Here is a 23,956-nt window from a genome sequence, read left to right on the forward strand (position 1 = left end):
TAATTAGTCATAAATATTTATATGACACGGAAAAAATCACATCAAACCTGAAAATACCATACATGTAGATAATTAGGGACTGTACTACAAGAAACAAAACCAGTTAGGTTTCAAAAACATGTGCGCTACAAAATTATGGGCAAAACTAGCAGAAAATTTACCGATCCAAATTAATATTGTCAGATTCAACATCCAACGACCAAGTAAATGTACCACTCCATATACATCTATAAAACGCAATGTTTGCATACAAAATGTTAACCAGGAAAAAATATGAGTAAGAAAAGTAAAGATTTAGTGAATCTTCATTTGCACCATCATCAAAGGTAAGAATATTTAAAAATTTTATGATTAAAATAGAGTTGTTTAATTTAAAATGTCAATTTACCATGTTTTTTTTATCAGCGTGGAAGGATTAGTAAACCTAAACGAACCTTTGAAAAATGGATTGACTATATGAATGTAGATCGAGAGCAAGATGAGATGTAGGAAATCATGGAATTAGCAAAAATTATGCTAAGAGCTAATGCTGTAAAAGTTATGGACAGAAACAGAAATTGGAAGTGTCCTTATTGCAAAGATATACCCAACATGTACTGGAACAAAAATCAACTCCTAACACATGCACATGATGTTGGTTACAATGAAACTGTTGGCAATCTGAGTAAGATTGTATTGGAGAGCATCGTGGACTAGAAATCTATTTACATTCGCTAAAATAAAAGCAATGACATGTACTACTTTGCTATTATCATGTACTACTATGCTATTTTATGGATGTTTTAATTTAAATGAACTTCATGACTAAAAAATCATGTGAAAATATTTGTTGATATCACATAAAATATATCAGCTACATGTTCATGAATTCTATGGCTGAGGGCTCGAAACTTAATCAATAATATCATTGTAAGTTATCCAATGTAATATCAATAAACATTGTAGGTTGCTAATCTCAGAATATTTGATAATCATCATAGCCTAAAAGTAAAAAAGTCACCAACTAAAACTCATGACCTAACAATATTTTCATTATTAACCCACAGTAGTAGTCATCCAATACAATATAGATACATTGTAGGTTGCTTACATACAATTTTTTTTAGTTGTCATGTATATTATAACTTATAAAGTTCTTACAAACACAAGTTTAATGTAAAATTAGTATTCTACAATCATCACATAATGTTGGTAAATATTCACATGAAACCATAGGTTTTAGTTGAAGCAAAACTAAAATCAAAGTCATACAAATAATTACTACCTATTATAATAATATGTTTCATCATCATAATGTTCCACATGCACATAAAATAACATCAACATATAATACAAAATCAAATGAAACTTTCCTAAATTAAGCAAGACTTTCCTTGCACCAAAAGTAAGTGGATTTAACAAGTATGTTAGAAGTGAGAATCACAAAATACCACATGAGCTCATATTCATCTTGTTCTTCAACCCTCGTTATTGAGGAAGGCATTAATCATCTCTTTTTAACTAACTAAATATATGCCTATAAAAAGTCTTGATTCATGCTCACTCAAAAATAGATGAGGTAATATGCATCTAGCTTATCAATGTTGAAGTCTTGTGAATGGGTATATAGGACCGTGGATAACTTCTCGGTCCAATACATATTAGCACGCTTTATATTTTTGCTAAATACATCTATCTCATCCACCAAGTTTTGCATGAGCTCATTATCTAGATTAGTGCTACGAGCCTTTCCCTTGGAAGCGCATGATTTTGCCTTAGAGGTTGATGATGCAGGTGCTTCCTTAGGTAGGAGAGTGTCCTCATCATCTAAAGCATGCACTTGAGGGGATTGAGAGATAGGCAAAGGTGAGTCACAATCATCTCCAAGGTTGATGAACTCGCTACAACTAAACTTTTTGTTAATGTCGTGTGCAAAGTCCCCTCTAGCTTGATCATCCCGGATGATGAGTGCAAGATCATCATAATGCTCCAAGGGTCTATTGACGTACTGCTTAAGGTTAGATTTTCTAAAGCCTTTTTCCTAGAAAGTATATGTGAATTAATTGTTTGTAAATGAGAGGATGAGAAAAATAGACAATGAAAATGCAACAATAGGGTTATTTACATCAATCCACATATCCAAACACTCTGGATCCATGATGACAGTCTTGGTGCTATCATCCCATCCGGCAGCACTAGGATTACGACAAGTTTCCATAGCACAGAAGCTTGTACGTAAAGTTTTAATGCGGTTCATGACATTCTCCCACTTAAGTATAGTGCTAAACTTATCGTTTATATGTTTGGCAGCCATACAATAAGCGATTCTCTTAAACGTTTTGTCGGGTTTGTAACCCTTTTTTACCAAGTCGGTAAGTAATGGAATGAGCTCATCGTCATAACAGGAATCCCAAAATAAATGTTTGCTCACTCGTGAACTGCCGGCCTCACAATCATTTTTCTTTGTTGTGTTTTTCCTCTTCTTCTTTGGGTTTGGTGAGGTTGCTTCCCCTACTTCTATGACCACCCATTTAGAACCTGACTCGGGAGTTGAGTCATAACCACTAGTGGGAGAAAGTTTCAATCCACTAATACTAGAGCTATGAAATTGTGGAGGCAAATTAGGAGAACTTAGTATGTTTGTAAATGACCCCGGTTGGTGATGCATCGGGAAGTAATTGCCATCATGGAATGGCATGTTGGGAAATGCATAAGGTGGTTGTCCAAAGAATGACTGCTGAAATGGAAAATACCCATTACTACCTTGATGCATAGACTGAGGAGGTTGAGGTGGCGAACATTGAAATGGGAACTACTCCCTTGCCTTTATGATTATCTCTCACACTTAATGATGTGTTACCAGCCATTACTTGTAACATTCTATTTTTTCTTCCGTTGATCAGATACCGTTACCGATACCGATCCATAAATTAGTAAAATTCTTTCCTTCACTATGTCCCAAATAATCTTCTAGCATAAGGATTTAAATTTAGCTAATTCTCATATTATGATCTAGTTAACGAAGTTATAGCATGCATACAAACTTAGCATGTAAACCTAAACCAACCATGCTTTAAATATTAATTAGAGATAACTCATATGTTAAATACCTAATTTAAAGTTCTCTAATTAACATAATTATGTAATTTTGGTCAGCCATGTTAGTGGAAGAATTTTTCAATTTAAACCCTCATAAAGCTTATATTGCAAGAGATTTGTACATGGGGGAAAATGTAGTCAAACATTCAACCTTTCACATCTCTTCTCTTCTAAGAGAAATCTATCATATCTCTCTCTCTCTCTCTCTCTCTCTCTCTCTCTCTCTCTCACTCTATATCTGGTCAGCAGCAACCCTTCTCTATTCCCTCTTTCTCATTCAATTTTTTCACCCTAAACCCCTTGCTTACCTTGAAGAAGAAGAAGGAGCTCAAGAATAGTCAAGAAAAGGCCCATTGAAGCTTGGAACGAGAGGAAAAAGTGTTCTAAGGTATAAACTCTAAAGAAATTTTTTTATTCCATTAGTTAGAACTGAGTTAGATCAATAATTATAGTTATATTATATCTAGGGTCTTGCATGTAACATTTTAGGGCTTGCATGTTAATGTTATCTTGAAACAGAAATTTCGTGCAGAAATTTCTAGCAGGATACAGTATCAGTAAAAATATCATAACTTTCTTTGTATATATCTAAATGAAGAAATTATTTCTATTCTAGAAACTATACTTTCGTGGATTTCATTTGAGACCCTGTTTGTTTAATTATAAAATCATTTACTAGTTTGAAAGTATGGTTTAACTCAGTGCATGTGTCTGAAACTATCTGCCTGAGTTATGTCCTTTGTAAAGAGCATATATCTCAACATATACTATGCATGCATGAAATTCTTTCTGTTCTAGAAACTACGCTTTCGTGACTTTCATTTGAGACGCTGTTTGTTTAATTCTAAAATCATGTACTAGTTTAAAAGTATGGTTTAACTTAGTGCATGTGTCTGAAACTGTCTGTCTGAGTTATGTCCTTTGTAAAGAGCATATATCTCAACATATACCATGCATGCATGAAATTCTTTCTGTTCTAGAAACTACACTTTCTTGGATTTCATTTGAGACCATGTTTGTTTAATTCTAAAATCATTTACTAGTTTGAAAGTATGGTTTAACTCAGTGCATGTGTCTGAAACTGGCTACCTGAGTTATGTCCTTTGTAAAGAGCATATATCTCAACATATACCATGCATGCATGAAATTCTTCTATTCCTAAAACTAGACTCAATTATCCTTCTGTTTATGTGAGTTTTGAATTAATTTGAATAATGTTTGGTAAGTCTAAACCTAGTTCTAATAGCTAGTATATGTACTGGCAATTTCAGTCTACCACCTGTATTGTTTTGCATGTAACATGCATTATAAAAATGAAACTAATAAGACTTAGAATCTAATCCATTATATCACTTATATACCAATTTTGAGCTCATTTGCATAGTGTTAAGTACCCGAAATAAATCATTCATTGCAGATAGCAATCTTTGTTTTTCTGCTGTAGTTTTTATAGGTATAGTTTGCTGAGAGCATAACACTTACTATACACTATGCATTGATGTAATATTTTTATATTATAAAATAAGACTCATAATGGAGTCATTTGGAACTAGTTTTATGCATTTTGGACATCAAATGTTATATCATTCATTCACCTAAATCTGCTGCATGTACACTACTGGTGCTGCTGTGCATGTTAGAGATATTAGATGTAATCATCTAAATGTAGCTATAGGCATTAAAAATTGCCTATAGGTCCCCGCACGCGGCTCAAGATAGAGAGAAGATGATGAACGTCGCTATTCGAGTCACAAAATCTTATTTGATGTCGACAAGCGCATGAAGTGAGTCGACGGACCGTGTGAAGCAACGGAACTTCAGAATAACCAAACACGAACTAATCGGGAGCTACGCATCGCTTATAAAAGATGAAGAACCCCTTGTGTCTCGTCTACTTCACATGTGATTCAACTATGGGAGCTTATAGATCTCCTCATTAGCTTTCCATCACATCTTGAACCAAGTAATTCTGAGTTCGAACGATTAAGATACGGCGGAAACGGACGGAACGTGTAAACCAAGTTCAGGCCAAAGTTTAGCCAAGACACCAAGTGGTGTCTCGGCCAATGCATGGCCGAGACACTGGTGTCTCAGCCGAAGCATGGCCAAGACACCCATGGGTGTCCGCAGTCATCGAAATCTGTTTTTAGCTGTTTTGAACCGTTTTTCGACCGTTAACCGTCTGGATTTGTTCAAACTAATAAGATATCATCCAATAATATGGTTAAGTGGTTACAACTAAAGATAAGAGTGAATCAACCATTCTTATCCAAAAACAAAGCTCCCAAAACTTATAAATACAGCCTCAGGGCCTTTATTTTTTTAGATCGGGAATTCTCGAGCGTCGGCGAAGCCCTGCTGAATTGAGGATTGAAGAGCCACGAATTTCAGAGAGGAGGAGGAGACTTCAGCGAATTCTTCAGCATAAAGAAGAGAAGTTCGTCAGATCTGTAGCTTGATTCTTTGCCTTGAGATTGTCCCTTTGTGGTGATCTCGAGAAGAGTGATTATTTCGCTATTGCCGAGATAATTGCTTCGATTTCTTGATTCATTTATGAATCAACGAAACTCCGGATCTGATCTGATCGTTTGGTGGTCCACGGATTAACCCCTGCACTGGCAAAGATCCCACGCAAGCAGAAGATCGATAAACGATCTCTGCGTTTATTTTGACGAGAATTGTACTTTTTATTTTCATTGTGTAAGAGTCTTATAAAAAGACTATCTTTTTATTTTCATTACAATGACTGAAGTTGTAATGAATACATCAATGAAGAAAATAATTGTCTTCCCAAACAAGCTGGCGACCACAATGGAAGCCAACAGTTTCATCATCGAGGCTGTCGTGCCACAGCCGACGATCAAGATCCTCGTGGTTGAAGAGGTCGAATACGAATTCGACCAACAGAAGTTCGAGGAGTACATCTCCTCCTCCTCCCCCTCTAGATCCGCCTCTCCTCGCAAGTGCAGGAAGGTCTCCTCCTCCCGGAAGATCCGCTGGTCTTCAGATCTGAGGACTCAAGAAGGTGATCTCCCCGCTACCGCTGCTGCAGATGCACCTCGCAACGATCCGCCGGCATCCAATGAAGCCAGATCTGCATATCTAAACTTCTCTTCAATTAAGGAGTCGACTGCTGAAGACGCGCCAACTCTATCAAAGAGAGCACGTCAAAGGCAATGCCAACGTCTTGCGTGCTAATTCGCCAAGGCTTTAGATCAAGTGGACGGACTCCATTACCAAGCGGTTCTGGAGTTCAGAAAGCGCTAAGTGGCTAAGCCATCTCCACAGCAAGCTTCGCGAACCTCCTCCTAACCACCTACTAACGAATGGGTTCGTGTCAAACGGAACCGTTCCACTCTTGAGTAGTGTATTCATAAGTGTCACACACTTCTTGCGTATGCCCAGATCCTTGTGCGAAAAGCACAAAAAATGCAAAAGGAAGAGGCAGTTAAGAGATCGCCGAGATCCAAACAAATTTTGATGCCAAAGGCCAAATCAACGCCTAAGGCAAAAGCAAGCAACGTTGCTCCCCAGCCTTCGTCAACTTCGGATCCCGCTCCTTCTGCCACCATACCTTCGGTGAAACCCTACGGCGACGTGGACCTCTCCAAATTTAGAATTCCGGTGAAGGGTCACATGGGTCCTTTACACGAAGATCAAGGCAAAGTGCCTATTAAGGAACGCTTAGGACCATTGAAGGAACCCTGAGCAACCATCCAGATTGGGGGTCGTACGCGACATCCTAACAAGTTGATTCCTGTAACTACCCGCGTAGAGATGTCTGCACAAAGCCAGGAGCCCGTTAAAATTTCATCCTCACACGAGTGTAATTCCAAACGTGTGACTTCTGCTAAAGCCAATAAAATGCTACCTATTTAGAAGAAGACGCGCCGAACAGACGACAGCGTTCCATCTGAGGAATCAAACCAACAGCCGATAGGTTGCTCTGACCGCAACATTGATGAGTTATACTATCGAGCTGGGGTACGAATAAATCTCGAAAGAGAAGTACTCAGGAAGCGGACTCTCACTGTCCGTGTACCAAACTTATCAGGGCAGTATTATCAGCGTGTATCTACCCCAAGATCGCTCTACAGAGGGTCTCGGTATTTGAAAGGATCTCTACCTGAACGTTCAAGTCCAAGCCAAGGCGTTTCTATAAAAAAAATCAGCTACGCAAGATGATGAACTCCCAAAGGTCACCACCAATATGGTCGATAAGGAGAAGTCAACGCGAAGTTTCAATCCCCTACATTTTTCGGACATATCCTAACGTATAACTCGGTTATGCGCAGGAACTACTATGCGTAGGGACTATCAGAGGATGAATAGCACATTATCCTCGGAAGATGAAGCATCAGATGCGAACTCTGTCATCGCTTCTGACAATACAGTGTCCAGCATAGGACAATCCCGCGAGGCGTTTATGGTCAACACCGAGCAAATGGCCAAAATCATCGAGGATGCCTTGGCTAAGCAAAAAGAGAACTTCAAGTTCGAAATAGAAATGCCTATGCTGCGAATGAGGGAAGAGCATGATCAACAGATCCGAGCCTTGTTGAATCAGATGGGTGAATCCAGTCATCACAACAATGTTAGTCAAGCAGCTAGCGATTCAGATGTGGATGAACACACCGATGCAGATAACCCTCCCGTTGACTAAAATGCTAGGAGTGGCCCTACTGAGAATAACAACGTCGGGGTGGTCCCTTAATAATGACAACACTGGGGGTGGCCTCATTATTCCTCCTCAAAATCAACCAAGGAAGGATACGAGCGAGGATGAAAAGATAAAAGACCTCAAGAGCAAAGTCAACACTCTGGTGTCTACTCGAGAGGTGAAGAAGACCGGTATTCTGTGTCCTTACCCAAGAGAGTGTGATTCGATACCGTATCCGGCGAAGTTCAACCTAATCAACTTCACGCCATTTGACGGAACGGGTTCCCCCACTCAGCATCTAATCTACTTCAAGTCTCACTTAGGTGTGATTTCTGAGAATGAATCCCTGATGGTCCGATCATTCATCGGCATCCTTCGCAAAGCTACCTTCGATTGGTACCGCCATCTCAAACCTGAAAGCATCAACAGCTGGGACGACTTGGAGAACATGTTCCTCACTCACTTTTTTGATAATGACACCGATGTGTCAATCAGGACACTCTTCGATGAGAAACAGGAATACGACGAGACGGTCGATGACTTCGTCAAGCGCTTCCGAAATAAGGCGATGAACTGCCGAAATCCGATCACAGAGGACTTCATCCTCCAAACCTGTCATAACAACCTCTCTTTGGACGTGTTGGAAGTTATGGGAGTAGCACCGTCCAGCACCTGGAAAGAGTTGAAAGTGCGTGGAGATCAGGCCGAGCGCTTCCTCAGAAGGAAGAAAGCTGAAAGAAGCCAACCGACGGTTAACCCTCCAAACTCAATCTTCGTCTCTCGTGGTAAGGGGAAGACGCTTGCAGCAGTTGCTGATGTTAATCAGATGTCGCAACAACAACCCCGAAGATAGCAAAAGACTTTAGATCCGAGACTCCAAAAGGAGTACTCCTTCAAGGACGAAGACGTTCCAACCATTTTTGAGTCCCTCCTTGAAAATAACAAGATCAAGTTACCACCTATCGCAGATCAGGAGGAAGCTGACAATACTGCGGGTCTGAAGTACTGTGCGTACCACAGGAGGATCCTTCATCCTACCAAGGCTTGCTTCGCTCTCAAGAATAGCATCCAACCCTTCGTTGAAGATGGCGTCATAACGCTCAATTAAGTCGAATGAAGACTACGACAAGTATAAGAGTATAAACTGCTTCTTCCGAGACTCTGACAAGTATAAGAGTATAAATTGCTCCTTCCGACACTCTGAAGAGTATACGAGTATAAACTGCTTCTCAATACTCTAACAAGTACACGAGTCTAAACCGTTTCCTTTCTTTCACGGGAAGTTCCTGGAAGAATATCGTATGTGATATTCTTAAGGATAACCCGACCATTCAGCTGAGTACAATGTTAGACTCAGTTTCACAAAGAAAGCTGGGGGTGGATGTAATGGAAAGTTCCCGGAAGAATGTTACCTGTAATATTCTTAGGGATAACCCGGTCACTATAAGAAGGTGATGAATAAGAAACTCTCACACAAAATCCCACTACGTCGGTGCACTCAACACCCCCATTTTTAGAGTCTGGGCATAGTACTCAGAATTTTAGTCTCCTGGTCATTGACAATTGTCAAACCCCTTTGTGTTAAGTATTTGTCACTTAACACCAAGGACTCTCTTCGAGTGATTTGTACGAATCAATACTCCTATTATAATTTATACTCCTACTCTCACTGTTCATTTAGTCAAATCTTCCTATAGTTAGGACCACAACCAAAGCCAAAATCTCATCTCGATTCTTCTTCCATGAACGAGAGGTCCATTTTCAAATTGAATGATCAAACCTTCCTATAGTTAGGGTCACCTCAAACTCCTGCTTGGTCAAACCTTCCTACAGTTAGAACCTTCCTATAGTTAGGGTCACCTCAAACTCCTGCTTGGTCAAACCTTCCTACAGTTAGGGCCAAAACCACAATTCACTACTCCTGCTTGGTCAAACCTTCCTACAGTTAGGGCCAAAACCACAATTCACTCTCAATGAATGAGAAATTCACCTTTAGTTTGGTAATCAAACCTTCTGACGGTTAGGATTATCCAAATATTTTTAATTCTCAGAGTGGAGATCCCACTCTTAGTTTCACTCTTCAGATTCTCAAAATGGAGATCCTACTTTGAGTTTCATTTGCAACTAGAGATAGAATATAAAATTCTTCCTCTCCAGCATCGGGTTCGTCTTTACCCCAAGAGAAGACATTACTTTTCAACACCAAAATCTGTGCCTTACACGTACGGGGAATTTTATCCTAAATCCTAAGTAGGGATAAGTTAACACCTAACACGCGTTACTGGTTTAGTCTTTTATCAATTGAAAAAGACACCAGAATCCGAATCTGGAGACTTTTATCCTGAAGCCTAAGTAGGGATAAGTCAGCGCCTAACACGCGTTGCCGGTTAGTTCTTGACCATAAAAAGAACAAAATCCCATATATTCAACATTGTGACAGGTTGTTATTCATAACACCATAATCCGTGTCTCACACGTACGGGGAATTTTATTCCGAATCCTAAGTAGGGATAAGTCGACGCCTAACATGCGTTGCCGGTTTAGTCTTTCACCGATTGAAAAAGACACCGGAATCCAAGTCTGGAGACTTTTATCCTGAAGCCTAAGTAGGGATAAGTCAGCACCTAACACGCGTTGCCGGTTAGTTCTTTTAGTTCTTGACCGTAAAAAGAACAAAAGCCCACATATTCAACATTGTGGTAGGTTGTTTTTAATAACACCATAATCCATGTCTTACACGTATGGGGAATTTTATCTTGAATCCTAAGAAGGGATAAGTCAACGCCTAACACGTGTTGTCGGTTTAGTCTTTTACCGATTAAAAAAGACACCAGAATCCGAGTCTGGGGACTTTTATCCCGAAGCCTAAGTAGGGATAAGTCAGCGCCTAATACGTGTTACTGGTTAGTTCTTGACCGTAAAAAGAATAAAAGCCCACATAGTCAACATTATGGCAGGTTGTTATTCATAACACCATAATCCGTACCTCACACGCACGGGGAATTTTATCCCAAATTCTAAGTAGGCATAAGTCGACGCCTAATACGCGTTGCCGGTTTAGTCTTTTACCGATTGAAAAGACACCAGAATCCGAGTCTGTGGACTTTTATCCTGAAGCCTAAGTAGGGATAAGTTAGCGTCTAACACGCGTTGCTGGTTAGTCTTTAACCGTAAAAAGGATAAGAGCTCACATATTCGACATTGTGGTAAGTTGTTATTAATTACATCATAATCCGTGCCTCACACGTACGGGGAATTTTATCTTGAATCCTAAGTAGGGATAAGTCATCGTCTAACACGTGTTGTCGGTTTAGTCTTTTACCGATTGAAGAAGACACCAGAATCCAAGTCTAGGGACTTTTATCCCGAAGCCTAAGTAGGGATAAGTCAGCGCCTAACACGCGTTACCGGTTAGTCTTTAACCGTAAAAAGGACAAAAGCCTACATATTCGACATTATGGCGGGTTGTTAGTAATAAAACCATAATCCGTGCCTAACACGCGTGGGGAATTTTATCCCAAAGCCTAAGTAGGGATAAGTCAGCACCTAACACGCGTTACCGATTAGTCTTTAACCGTAAAAAGGATAAGAGCACACATATTTGACATTGTGGTAGGTTGTTGTTAATAACACCATAATCCGTGCCTCACACGTATGAGGAATTTTATCCCGAATCCTAAGTAGGGATAAATCAGCACCTAATACGTGTTGCCGGTTTAGTCTTTCACCGATTGAAGAAGACACCAGAATCTAAGTCTGGGAACTTTTATCCCGAATCCTAAGAAAGGATAAGTCAGCGCCTAACACGCATTGTCGGATAGTCTATTCCCGTAAGAAAAACGAAGTCTATGTATTCAATATCATAGCACTAACAGAGTTAACTCTCTTAGCACAACATTACATGTGAAAACGCGTTTAAACAATTCACATGCTAGCCCGATTCAAACGGTAATCGTTAAAGGCATATCAAACCCGTTGAAGGCTGAGGGTTTGCCAAAAATCCTAAAGTCTACGCCCAACACGCGTCGTCATTTAGTCTTTTCACGTGAGAAAGACGAAGTCTACGTATTCAATATCGTAGCACTAAGAGAGTTAACTCTCTTAGCACAACGTTACGTGCAGAACAGACTTAAACAATTCGCACGCTAGCCCGACTCAAACGGTAGTCGGTAAAGGCTCATCGAACTCGTTGATGGCTGAGGGTTTGCTAAAAATCCTATATATGCAAGAGTCATTAATGCACCAGCCCCATTAGTTGGTCTCGTGACTGGAGCATCCAACAACTTCAGGATAAGATCCATATCTACAGACGAAATAACTTTCACAATTGGTCCTGCAGCCCGAAATTTAGGACCGCCATGCTCCAATACCTTAAGAGCTTAAACTGTGTATACTCTAGCAAACGTACGAGTATAAACTAAGTCAACGTGTTGTGACAAAAAGTCAACGCAGGGCGATCCGAAACCCTAAGGTCAACACCGATCAACGCGTAACCCTAGGTCAACAACAGTCAACGTGTTGCGATAAAAAGTCAACGCCGGGCGACACGAAACCCTAAGGTCAACGTCGGTCAACGTGTAACCCTAGGTCAACGCCAGTCAACGCGTTGTAATGAAAAGTCAATGTCGGGTGATACGAAACGCTAAAGTCAACACTGTTTAGAGATAGTCAGTTCTGAGTCAACTCGATGACAAGAACCAAAATCAATTCACCGGTTTTTGATTCGAGACTTCGATGAAGGCCAGGCGATAAACACAGCGCCGGAAGAATTTTAGCTATTTATATTAAATAGACTAAAAATCGAAGGAGTCAAGAGTCAAAACCAACTACAGATCCTCTTACACCGACTGAAGGTTAGACCGATCACATCCAAAGTATTTTAGGCTCCTTTATAAAAGAAATAAGACTGAAACACTTTGGAGGGGGTATCTGTAGGCATCAAAAAATTTCTATAGGCCCTCGCACGCGGCTCGAGATACAGAGAAGACGATGAACGTCTTTATCCGAGTCACAAAAGCTTATTTAATGTCGACAAGCACATGAAGTGAGTCGACGGACCGTGTGAAGCAACGGAACTTCAGAATAACCAAACACGAACTGATCGGGAGATACGCGTCGCTTACAAAAGATGAAGAACCCTCGTGTCTCATCTACTTCACATGTGATTCAACCATGAAAGCTTATAGATCTCCTCATTAGCTTTCCAACGCATCTTGAACCAAGTAATTCCGAGTTCGGACGATGAAGATACGACGGAAATGGACAGAACGTGTAAACCAAGTTCAGGCCAAAGTTTGGCCAAGACACCAAGTGGTGGCTCGGCCAATGCTTGGCCAAGACACCAAATGGTGTCTCGGCCGAAGCATGGCTAAGACACCCACGGGTGTCCACAGTCCCCGAAATCTGTTTTTGGCTGTTTTGAACCATTTTTCGACCGTTAACCGTCTGAATTTATTCCAACTGATAAGATATCATCCAAGAACGTGGTTAAGTGGTTACAACTGAGGATAAGAGTGAATCAACCGTTCTTATCCGAAAACAGAGCTCCCGATGCCTATAAATACAACCCCAGTGCCTTTATTTTTCAGATCAGGAATTCTCGAGCGTCGGCGAAGCCCTGCTGAATTGAGGACTGAAGAGCCACGAATTTCAGAGAGCAGGAGGAGACTTTAGCAAATTCTTCAGCATAAAGAAGAGGAGTTCGTCAGATCTGCAGCCCGGTTCTTTGCCTTGAGATTGCCCCGTTACGGTGATCTCGAGAAGAGTGATTATCTCGCTGTTACCGAGATAATTGCTTCGGTTTCTTGATTCCTTCACGAATCAATGAAACTTCGGATCTGATCTGATCGTTTGGTGGTCCACGAATTAACCCCGACACAGTCAAAGATCACACGTAAGTAGAATACCGATAAACGATCTCTGCATTTATTTTGACAAGAATTGTACTTTTTATTTTTATTGTGTAAGAGTCTTATAAAAAGACTACCTTTTTATTTTCATTGTAATTACTGAAGTTGTAATGAATACCTCAATGAAGAAACAATTTTCTCCCCAAACAGTAGCTTATACCATAATATAAGTTTTAAGTTAGAAAATTATAAAAGACATAGTGTTTAGAATCTCATGTGGGTATACATGTATATAGGACAAAGAATCTTGGATTCATTTGTTAGCCGAGAGGATCCCGGCATAATCAGTAGGTAACATTTCATTGTTTCCTCTCAAGTCTTTGAGAGTTCGATTGATTACTTTCTTGAAATTTCTGCGAGTTAGTTTCTCATGCTAATTTGTATATCTTATCACTTCCGTAATATTCCTATTTGATTCACTTCATGCGTTGGCTCTTTGTGATTGCTTAGCCATTGTTATCCTAATGTTGTTTATATCAGTTTTATATCTTTGATATATTTGATATCTTCGAAAGATTATATTGCAACATTTCGACTTGCTTTGATGATTCGACTATTGATAATGATAATATTCCATTCTTTGTTGATAATTGATAGTCTATATTCATGGATTAAGCCCTGTGTGAAGTAAGCTTTACCGGTGGGTGGTAATAGTAATGTGTCCCGATGGGGACAATGCCCTGTGTGAGGACGCTCATCGGTGGGTGTATAAAGGCATGCGTGGTTTATTGATTATCCCATGATTGGGGAATTTGGAATCCTTAATATTAGACCTTGATTATTCATCTTTACATGTTATTTCATTTCGGGCAATGATTACGATATAAGAATGGCAACTTAATGTTGAGATCCATTTGTTCAAGTTTGATATCTATGTATCATTTTCATTCGTTCCCTTGCGTTACACTCGAGATTTTTATGGTTACCTATTGGGCCTTAGGCTCACCCCTATTGCTTCTGAATCCACTCACAGGTCATACTACTGGTAAGGATAAGAAGAGGATTGCAGACTCTGAAGTTGAAGATTAGCTCTGGAGGAAACTCTTAGTAGGAGTTAATTTATGTTCACTTTTTGTAGTATTTTTGATTTATAAACATGTACAATGTTGTAGCCACTACTATTATTGTAATATTTAGTAGTTCCCTTTAGTGTTCTTCTATTTTGGTATTCTATGGACTCTGCTGTCAACCTCGTGATCCTGAGTATTGCATATACATCTCCACTGCCTTATTTTTCGCCCTTCGGTATATCTATGATGTGCATAAAGATTTAACAGGTCAACCATTCTCATTACAGATAGGTCATGCCCAAATTTTTATGTACCTCCCTGAGGGGCGTTACATTACTAATTCAATAGAGAGGGTTAAATACAATATAATTTGTAGAATGAGCAAATCATGAATACAAGAATGACTTTGCCAAACATAATAAATGGGAAAAGCAAATCATAGAGTTAAAGAGTGCATACATGATTATAAATAGTATAACAAATATGAAAATTAAGTCTCAATGGTTATACCATGGTTATACTTATCACAGTAATCAGCCTACATCGCCCAAGTAATGTCATCCCTAAGAGTCTTCCACTCATTTCTCGATTGAGTTTGCTCTCTTTGGGTTTGAGTTTCAGTAAAATCAACTAAATTATTGACATTCTCATTTGTCACCTCACCATCAATATCTTAATTAAGATCAGACTCATTGAGTAGTTCATCATTTGGATCAACGGTTGCAATGAAATTATTAAGTATCGTGCATGCCAAAACGATATCTACTTGTGTAGGAAAAGGGTTATGCGGCTTAGCACACAAAATCTTGAAACGATTCTTCAATGTGCCAAATGCAGATTCAATCTTAGGCCTCAAAGAAGAATGTCTTAGATTGAATAATTCTTTTCTATTCTTAGGTGCTTTACCCGAATGTCCCTTCAAATGATAATGAACGTCTCAGTATGAAGAGATGAAACCTGGCATGGTGGGGTACCCAACATCACGCAAATAATATTTTCCTACAATTTTATTAAGAAAATTGTTAAGGAAGTCAAGTTTTCATATTAAAATCAAAAGTTTTAAGTTAAAATTTTAAATAATTACCATCATAGACTCTCAATCCTTGAGATTGTGGTCTAGATAATGTATCATGGCGAATCCTATAATCATTTGCAGACCCCTCCCAACCTGCTAAAACATAAGTAAACAGCTTGTTTGGAATGCAAGCTGCAAGCACATTCTGTGTGACACCTTTGCGGCCTCTAAATCGTGCAACAAGATTAATCTGTAGCATTACGTCAACATGAGTCACATCTATTATTCCAATGCAATCGTATAATATGTGTGTCACATTACTAAGTTAACATTCATTTTCATTGAATTTACATACTCATGTGCTTAAAGTATAAATATACCTTGAAATAAGGGTAGTATACGGGTTGTTACTGATCTCTTGGGGAACATCATTAGGAGCTTGTCTCATACAGCGTCCACGTAGGCAAATAATTGCTTGTAATACCTTGTTAAAATATCTACTGACTGTCTCACCTAATCTTGTAAAATGAGACCTCACAATGCGATTTTTACATTTATGACCAAATAATTGCTTGTAATACCTTGTTGAAATATCTACTGACTGTCTCACCTAATCTTGTAAAATGAGACCTCACAATGCGGTTTTTACATTTATGACCTAAAATGTTTAGTGTCATGATAAGTTGTTCTTCTACTGTTACATTCCTTGAGTCTTTTAGCAGTCTATTGTTCCTCATTATACTTGCTAATTTAACAAAAGCACTACTCCGCATTCTAATATAGTTTACACGACTATCACTAAAACCATTATAAATACGCTCTATATGTTCAATTCTAGCATTTTCTTGTCTTATTTTTTCTCACGTAGACCATTACGAATTGATTTACGTCTAGCTTGCATTCTACTTATGAACATAAATATAATAATAAATACAGAGCCCTTTGAATTATGTTAACAACACTTTGTTCATCCATACAATCCCCATCACCATTCATCTATGATACAAACACCAAATTGAAATAAGCAATATGGCTAGCAAGTACGATAAATAAATATAAACAGTAAAGTCTAAATTATAATACGTAGTAATTAGTCACCACAACCAACCATGATTTATGGCTTTCATGGAAATATATTATACAGCGGTAATCAAATTGGAAATAAATAACTTGTCAATTTACTCATTTTTAACAAACCAAATAGTTCAAATATCATTCACAAACTCATAATTAAGAAATAGCAAAAAAACACCAAACAAAATTATAATCCTACTATTTTCTTTTCACTACCTCAAATCATACAAAAGTATAACTAAAAGAAATACTAGTTACATGGTGATGCATCGGGGGTTTAATCACGTTTTTAATCATGTATAGAAATAGTCGTATAAAAATAGCCAGACAACTGATTATGTGAGGATTTAGACTTGATCACCCATTTGTCTCAAGTTTTACAAATTAGTAAGATTTTGAGGCAGTCAAAGGAATAAACCAAAATCCAGATTCAATCTTTGGCCCAATCATACCAAAATTTGCCTACTTTTACCAAATCATGTTACCAGTTTTACAAGCAAATTATACCCTAAGAAATTTATGATAATTATCTGTTCAATTGAGTAATAATCCCAAAAATGTTAAATATGGCTAAATTATACATGTAATTGACGAAATTCAACAAATCAAGCAAAGATCCGACAAAATCCTCTAAGAAAGGCAGTGATTTCCCCAAAATCAGAAGCAATTAGGACAAATCGGACAGAGATTTCCCCAAAATCCGACGAAATCCTCTTTTACGTGATCCAGCAAAAATCCGATTAAAAATCAACAAAGATCTGAGGAAACGCAGTGATTTCCCCAAAATCAGAAGCAATCAGCACAAATCGGACAACATCAAGCTTCAACTTTCGTAGATCCAACGCGCGAAGAGAGAAGAAATGGCGGGACTTAACGATAACCCTAACCAACCAAGAGATTTCCCGAAAATATTGTAGATCTAACAAAATGACACAATAGGAGGGTTTTCGTGGGTTTTTCCACTCATTTTTGGAGGAAATCGCGACGAGCGATTTGATTGAGGTGGAGGTGTTTTCCGCCGTTGCAAACCCTAGATCCCTTTGCGAACCAATCCCGCACAAAGAAACGAAGGAAAGTAAAATGTCCGAGGTGGACACTGTCTGGAGAGGGAAATGGGTTTCGGGTCTCATTTTTTACGAACCAAACACCCCCTTAAACAAGAGTCATCTTCATCGAAAGCAAACATCACATTGAGAAATGTGATGGCAAATAATATACATTTCCAAATAAATGAAGTAAATCTATAAATCAAAGCATACTGCACTTGTCTCTACAGCCTTTATCCTTGCATCACATTGATTCAAAACATACAGTAGAAGGGATTACTTACACACGGACTGCTTCAAACATGAAGCAGAAGAGACTATGCCCCGAAGAAGAAGAAAATACAATAATTCCTCAGAAAGAAAATAAAATAACATCTAAATAGAAACAATGGAAGAATTTCCGCCATCTTTTCTACACTAGATTAATATGCACATTGTACAAGAATACACTAGACAAATATGCACATTGTACAAGAAAAGACGCATAACAAAGGGGACGAAACAGTTTCTGGAATAAGAATCATACAAGTCCTCTATTGAATATCATATAGGTAGTAGGATATGATGACACTTGGCATATCAGCGTAGTTATTACTATGAATGCATAGTGCAGCCACAACTGCAATGATAGACAATAGTGATTAGAGTGATAGACCTTATTAACGAGACGATTATCAAGATTCATGATGTGCTAGCCATTATATAGCGTCCCCTATAGGATTTTTCCAAGTTTTTCTGATGCCATGGGGTTCTCTATTCTTTTTTCCCCTTTTTCCACCTTTTTCTGATGTGATGGAGAAATCTACGTGATCTTAGAGCTCTTGGGTCTCCATTCGGTGTGCCCTCTAACAATCTCAGCTCCACATTGGAGCCTAAGCAGATGATCACACTCGACCTTGGTTTCAGGCGTACCATTCTTGCAGTTGGTGGATACAGAGGTGAGGGAATTCAGCACGTCATCCCTCCCACATTCTCTTCGGTATTCAAGACTCATGCTAGCTAGCTCATGGCTCTCAAGGAGTGAGACGGGTGTGCTCTAAAATTAGAAGGGGAAAAAACAACATTAGTAATGAAATTCATAGACTATATTGCATATACATTATGAGGGTGTAATCATTTAACGTTTTAAGACTATTTTAATTACTTTTTTTTTTTTGAAGGAAAGACTATTTTAATTACTAGATGATACTATTTTCTAAATTAAGTTGACATATCATGTGGGAACCATGTGACAAGAAATTACCTTGCCCTCAGTTTATCAGAAAAATATTAAATCGCCCTCTAAATTGAGGGCAAAACAGTAATGCACTATGATGTTTAGGGGTTGCAAGTGTTAATAAAAAAGTGTAGGGGAGTATAAATGGCTACACCATCATAATACAGGGAGGTGTATGGACAGGTAAACTTTATTTATGCACTCAAACTGCCAACCAACTAATATTGAATGCTGAAGCTGATACCCAACAATATCGCATGCAATTGAATGCTATAAAAACTTCATATGAGACATGTGAAGGTGACAGATTCCAAACTTCAGTGCAGCTGTATGAGTAACATAGAAGACACAACAATATGTTATAAATGTTATTTGCTGCACGCAACACATATGCATGTGAGTTATACCCGCAAAAGGACACACAACTAAATGGTTGTCGCATGTGAGTTATACCCACAAAAAAGACACACAACTAAATGGTTGTTGAGGAGAAGAATCAAGAGGGAGAATTAGGAGATAAAACAGAAGATGAATAGCTACTGGCTAGGAACAATGTCCTCTCTGCGTTTCTATGTCTACTTGCTTTAAATGACGGTGCGATTTGCCAAAGTTGTTATGGGAATGGGATCACTATGAAGACATGTTAATGAATCCAGAACAAGAGCAGCAAACAACAAGTACTAGAGAAAGTCTTGTTGCCAGAGAATTTTTCAGCATGGAAAGTTCTACCGGTAGAGAAGTACAGATATAATTCATAGTACCAAAATAAAAAGACTTGGGATAATTGCACATAGATCCCTCGCAGTATCGTTAAATTGAATATAGTACCCCTGTAGTTCATTTTTGCAGATAGACCCCGTGGGTTAATTTTTTACTCTTTTACCCTCAGACAGAACCACTAATTTCACCCAGTGGCAATATCTGCCAAAATATCACCAAGGGTAATAATAATAATAATAATAACCAATGTGGGGGTCCATCTGCTACAATGAAAGTACATGGATAGTAAGCGCAAACCAGCAATACTATAGGAAATTTCACCAAGGGTAAAAGAGTAAAAAAATTTAACCAAGGGGGTCTACCTGCTACAATGAAACTATATAAATAGAAAGCACAAAACGGCAGTACTACCGAGGGTCTACGACTTTACGTGCAATACACCACAGGAAAAAATTGGGGACGCCACATCGGCAATAACTGCATCCAAATTAGAAGATAGGTACAGTTTATAAAATTGATCATGTAAAAAGTTCTACTTTATCTAATCTACTATTTATTGATCGCCGTGTATTGGTGGTGATTTTGCAAGCCTGGGTGAATCAAGGGTTTCATAACAAAGCCAAGGAGATCAATGATGCCCATGTATAGATATTCAGAATGTGATGACATGTGTCAATAAGTTAACCCAAAACCATAAGACACTTCTACCTAAAATATTATACCATATTCTACGAAAGCACAATAAGTATGTGGATAGAAACATGTACCAAGAAGTATAGCATGATAAGTACCTCAAGAAGCCATCCAATATATTTGACATTGTTCACATGTTGATTGACATCCAAATCATTCCATCGAGGCTGCAGATTTATAAAGATACACAGTAAGAAATATTGAATCAAACTAAATGAAAAAGAAAATCAGATAACACTTCCTCCTTACAGCTAAGCCAGTTTTAACGTAGTCTGCAGTATTGTCATCAAGCTTAGTAAGCTTCCTGCTATCCTCATCCACAATAGCCTTATGCTCGATAAAGTATGGTCCGATTTCCGCTCTAACTTCTTCTGGCATTTTAGCCAATTTCCTAGTATGTTTATTCATCATCACCCAAACACTGCATGTAAAGGCAACCTGAGTTTATTCGACATATGCTACCATGTGTGTGTGTGTGTGTGTGTGTGTGTGTATTTGGAGCTAAATAAACATAAGGTAATGAAATAAAGAACCAACCTTGTTGCTTTCATGACAGTTTTGCTGGTTTTGACGTCATGGATACGCCAATCTCGGCGCATCCCATTTTTTCCAGAGGCACGGACCCAAGTATCTACTTCAACAACATCACCCCTGAAGCCGGAGGTAAAGAACTTAATAAGAAAATGATACATCAAGTTACAAATATAAGCTGGATACACAAACGAGTACTACATACAGTGTAATATTACTGTATCAAGGAACAGAAAAAATGAATCATCCCTACGGTAAAGAATACTAAAAAAATTAAAAATTAAAATAAAAATCCAAAAGTTTAAGGATTAAAAATGATGACTGTAATATTGTCATATCTAAGATAATCTAGGGTTTCTAAGTAAAAAAGAACAGATTATTCAGAATCTTAATTAACTGAGAAAAATCAGAAGTTTCAGCTGAGACTTTTCAGTGTGAAATAAGAAAGATTCAGAGTTGCTAAATGTGGACCACAAATAGAGTTGCTAAATGTGGACCACGAATACTCTAGAGTACAATTTTATAATGGAATTGGCAGCAAGCAGTGAAATACAGACCTAAATATATGTTACTTCAATTGCTATCAGTTCAGATGTAAGTATAAAATTTCAGAGAAAGTAACTTTCTATAAAATCTCATGCATAAATGCCATTCATGGGCACAACACAAAATACACCAAAAAAAGATGTTCCATGTTACAACAATATAATACTATCAATTCATTTTGGCGTCATATAGAGAAGAGGCTCACCATGAAGGATAATGTTCCACAAGAACCCGCATCTTATTGACAACCCATATCAGATTCTTTTTACTCATTTCAGCCGTCGCTCCAAACCCATCATCCATCAGCCCGACCCTCTTCACATGATTAAGCGATGTTTCCTACAAATCAACAAAACCACATAAAAACTCAAAAGGAAAAAAAAACACAAAATGCAAGAATTTTTTCTCAAACACGCCTGTAAATTATTCATTGTAATCTCTATAGGCGCAGTTTTATATTCCCCTATCTCGTAAGACCATATAGGATTGCTTTTGTTGCTGTAATTTATCTTTTTAAGTTTTCTTTTATAAAGTTTTTGTTGGATCAATTCATCATTGGTATTACGATGTGTGCCTACTTTATGCATGTTTGCAATAATAGGCCGATGAAAAATCTATGCATCTTGAAGCTGATTGAACAATTATCGATAATATCAAATAAAACAACAACATGCAATTATTCATCCAAAACAAACCTGCAAATGATTCATTAGTGTCTCTATCGATGCAGTTTTATCTGCTCCAATCTCATAAGACCTTATCGGAAAATTCTGCTTGAACACGAACCCATCTTGAACAATCCTCCCGAGCCCAAATGCATCGGTTATCATATCAGGCCTCCTCGGTTTCCAATCAAGAAGAGTCCATTGCTTCTCAGCAGCTAAAAAAATGGTAGTTATTGCAGCGAGAAGCATACTCCAATCTGGTAATTGATTGTAAAATGTTTTTGGAGCATTTGAACTCACTGAAGGAGCTTCACCCTCAATCTTTGTTTTGGTTCCATTAATTTTGGGGAGAGCTTGAGCATGGGTTTTGAAATCCACAGATTTCGAAGATGAATTGGGTTTAGCTGAGATTCCTTGCACATTTAGAGAATTAGGGTTATCCCCAAATGTTGTCTTTGAAGCTTTGATGGAGGAATTGGGTGAACATGAAGATGCTGGAAAGATCCCTGAGGCCGCCATCGCAGCCATGCTATATAGATAACTGAAGAACAACATGAACAAGGATTAAGCAAATAAAACTGCCGAATCAAATACTATAGTCAAATTTATATTTCCAATGTTTAAGTACCACATTGTTATGAAGAATGGTAATAAGTCATAGTTTGTACCTCATAAAAAAACCTATCCAATTCCATTCTTATAGTTTTTGCATCAATTATTTGTCAACCAAATATAGAAATTTTACAATAAAATTGCAGATATCCAAACAATGGGCTTGAAGTAGATTTTCTGCAACAAATAGCAAATGCTCCCACCAGATCCCATTGGCCTATGCTCACAACTAAGCCCATAAAAAATAAATTTTTAATAATCCCACATGATCCTGTACTCTAAAGAAACAAGAAAGACGAGCACTTCGCCAAAATTCATGAATTAAATCACGAAAAATACAGTGAAAAGACGTAAAATTACATCTTTGATGGAGAATTATAATCAAAGCGAAAAGAGAAAGAGCTTACCCTTTGGGTTCTAGGTCTAGGGCTCCAATCTTGGGAGTGATGATCTAGGAGAGTGTACGATATATTTATAGGTTCTCTAAATCTTCTGAGATTATGAGGTTAACCCCCAAATCTAAACCTCTTTATTCTTCAAAAGTTCTGAGCTTTTTGGAGAGAGGGCGGAGGGAAAGTTGCGGTACGAAAATGCCCTTCATTTGTTGGCGTTATTACGAGGAGGAATTTAAGTAGGAATTTTTCAGTTTTTTTTTCTTATCAATTACTTGGAGGACATTACAATTTGCGCAAGAATAATAACAAGCATTTTGTACATACATCCCTTAAATGAGTAGGGATCCTATTAGAACCACCCCGTAGGAGTGTGATGCTCCACACTATAAAATAGAAGAATCATAATTTTTAAATTAATCCTCTAACCATCCGTATATGGTAGAGATTGCTCTTTATATAAGGTGTCCTGGTAGAATCATTACTCAATTAAATTATGCACATTAGAAAAACTACCTCAAACCCTTTTTCTCAAAAAAAAAAAGAATCCCTCAAATCTTTTTTTTTTATCCATATGGTAATCGAACCCAAGCCCCCAATGAGGGAGTGACACGGGTTTGTCATGTGACCTATTAGGCCGCCCCAAAAATCCCTCAAATCTTAGTATTTGTAAAACTATCATAAATCATCACCTTTGGAGGAAAAAAGAAGCCTTAAAATCAACAAGTCGTGAATTTAAATATGCTAATTTATAATAATAACATAAATACATCAATAAAGCAGTCAAAT

The 23,956-nt window shown here is 38.1% G+C and overlaps 1 protein-coding gene across 2 annotated transcripts; it reads right to left on the bottom strand.

The window, feature by feature from the left end:
• LOC109844902 (palmitoyl-acyl carrier protein thioesterase, chloroplastic-like) lies at positions 18,152-23,315 on the bottom strand. Of its 2 annotated transcripts, none has more exons than XM_020414069.1 (7): positions 23,183-23,315; positions 22,194-22,704; positions 21,704-21,837; positions 20,959-21,072; positions 20,671-20,842; positions 20,520-20,588; positions 18,152-18,828 (listed from the first exon to the last, which is right to left on the bottom strand). In XM_020414069.1, the coding sequence occupies exons 2-7, from the start codon at positions 22,689-22,691 to the stop codon at positions 18,595-18,597; spliced, it is 1,221 nt and encodes a 406-aa protein (XP_020269658.1). In that variant the 5' UTR covers positions 22,692-22,704; positions 23,183-23,315; the 3' UTR covers positions 18,152-18,594. The 2 variants fall into 2 exon arrangements, with proteins under 2 accessions (XP_020269658.1, XP_020269657.1); XM_020414068.1 differs by having other exon boundaries at positions 20,496-20,588.

Source organism: Asparagus officinalis, chromosome 6 (genome assembly GCF_001876935.1).
Source record: "Asparagus officinalis chromosome 6, Aspof.V1, whole genome shotgun sequence".
NCBI lineage: Eukaryota > Viridiplantae > Streptophyta > Magnoliopsida > Asparagales > Asparagaceae > Asparagus > Asparagus officinalis.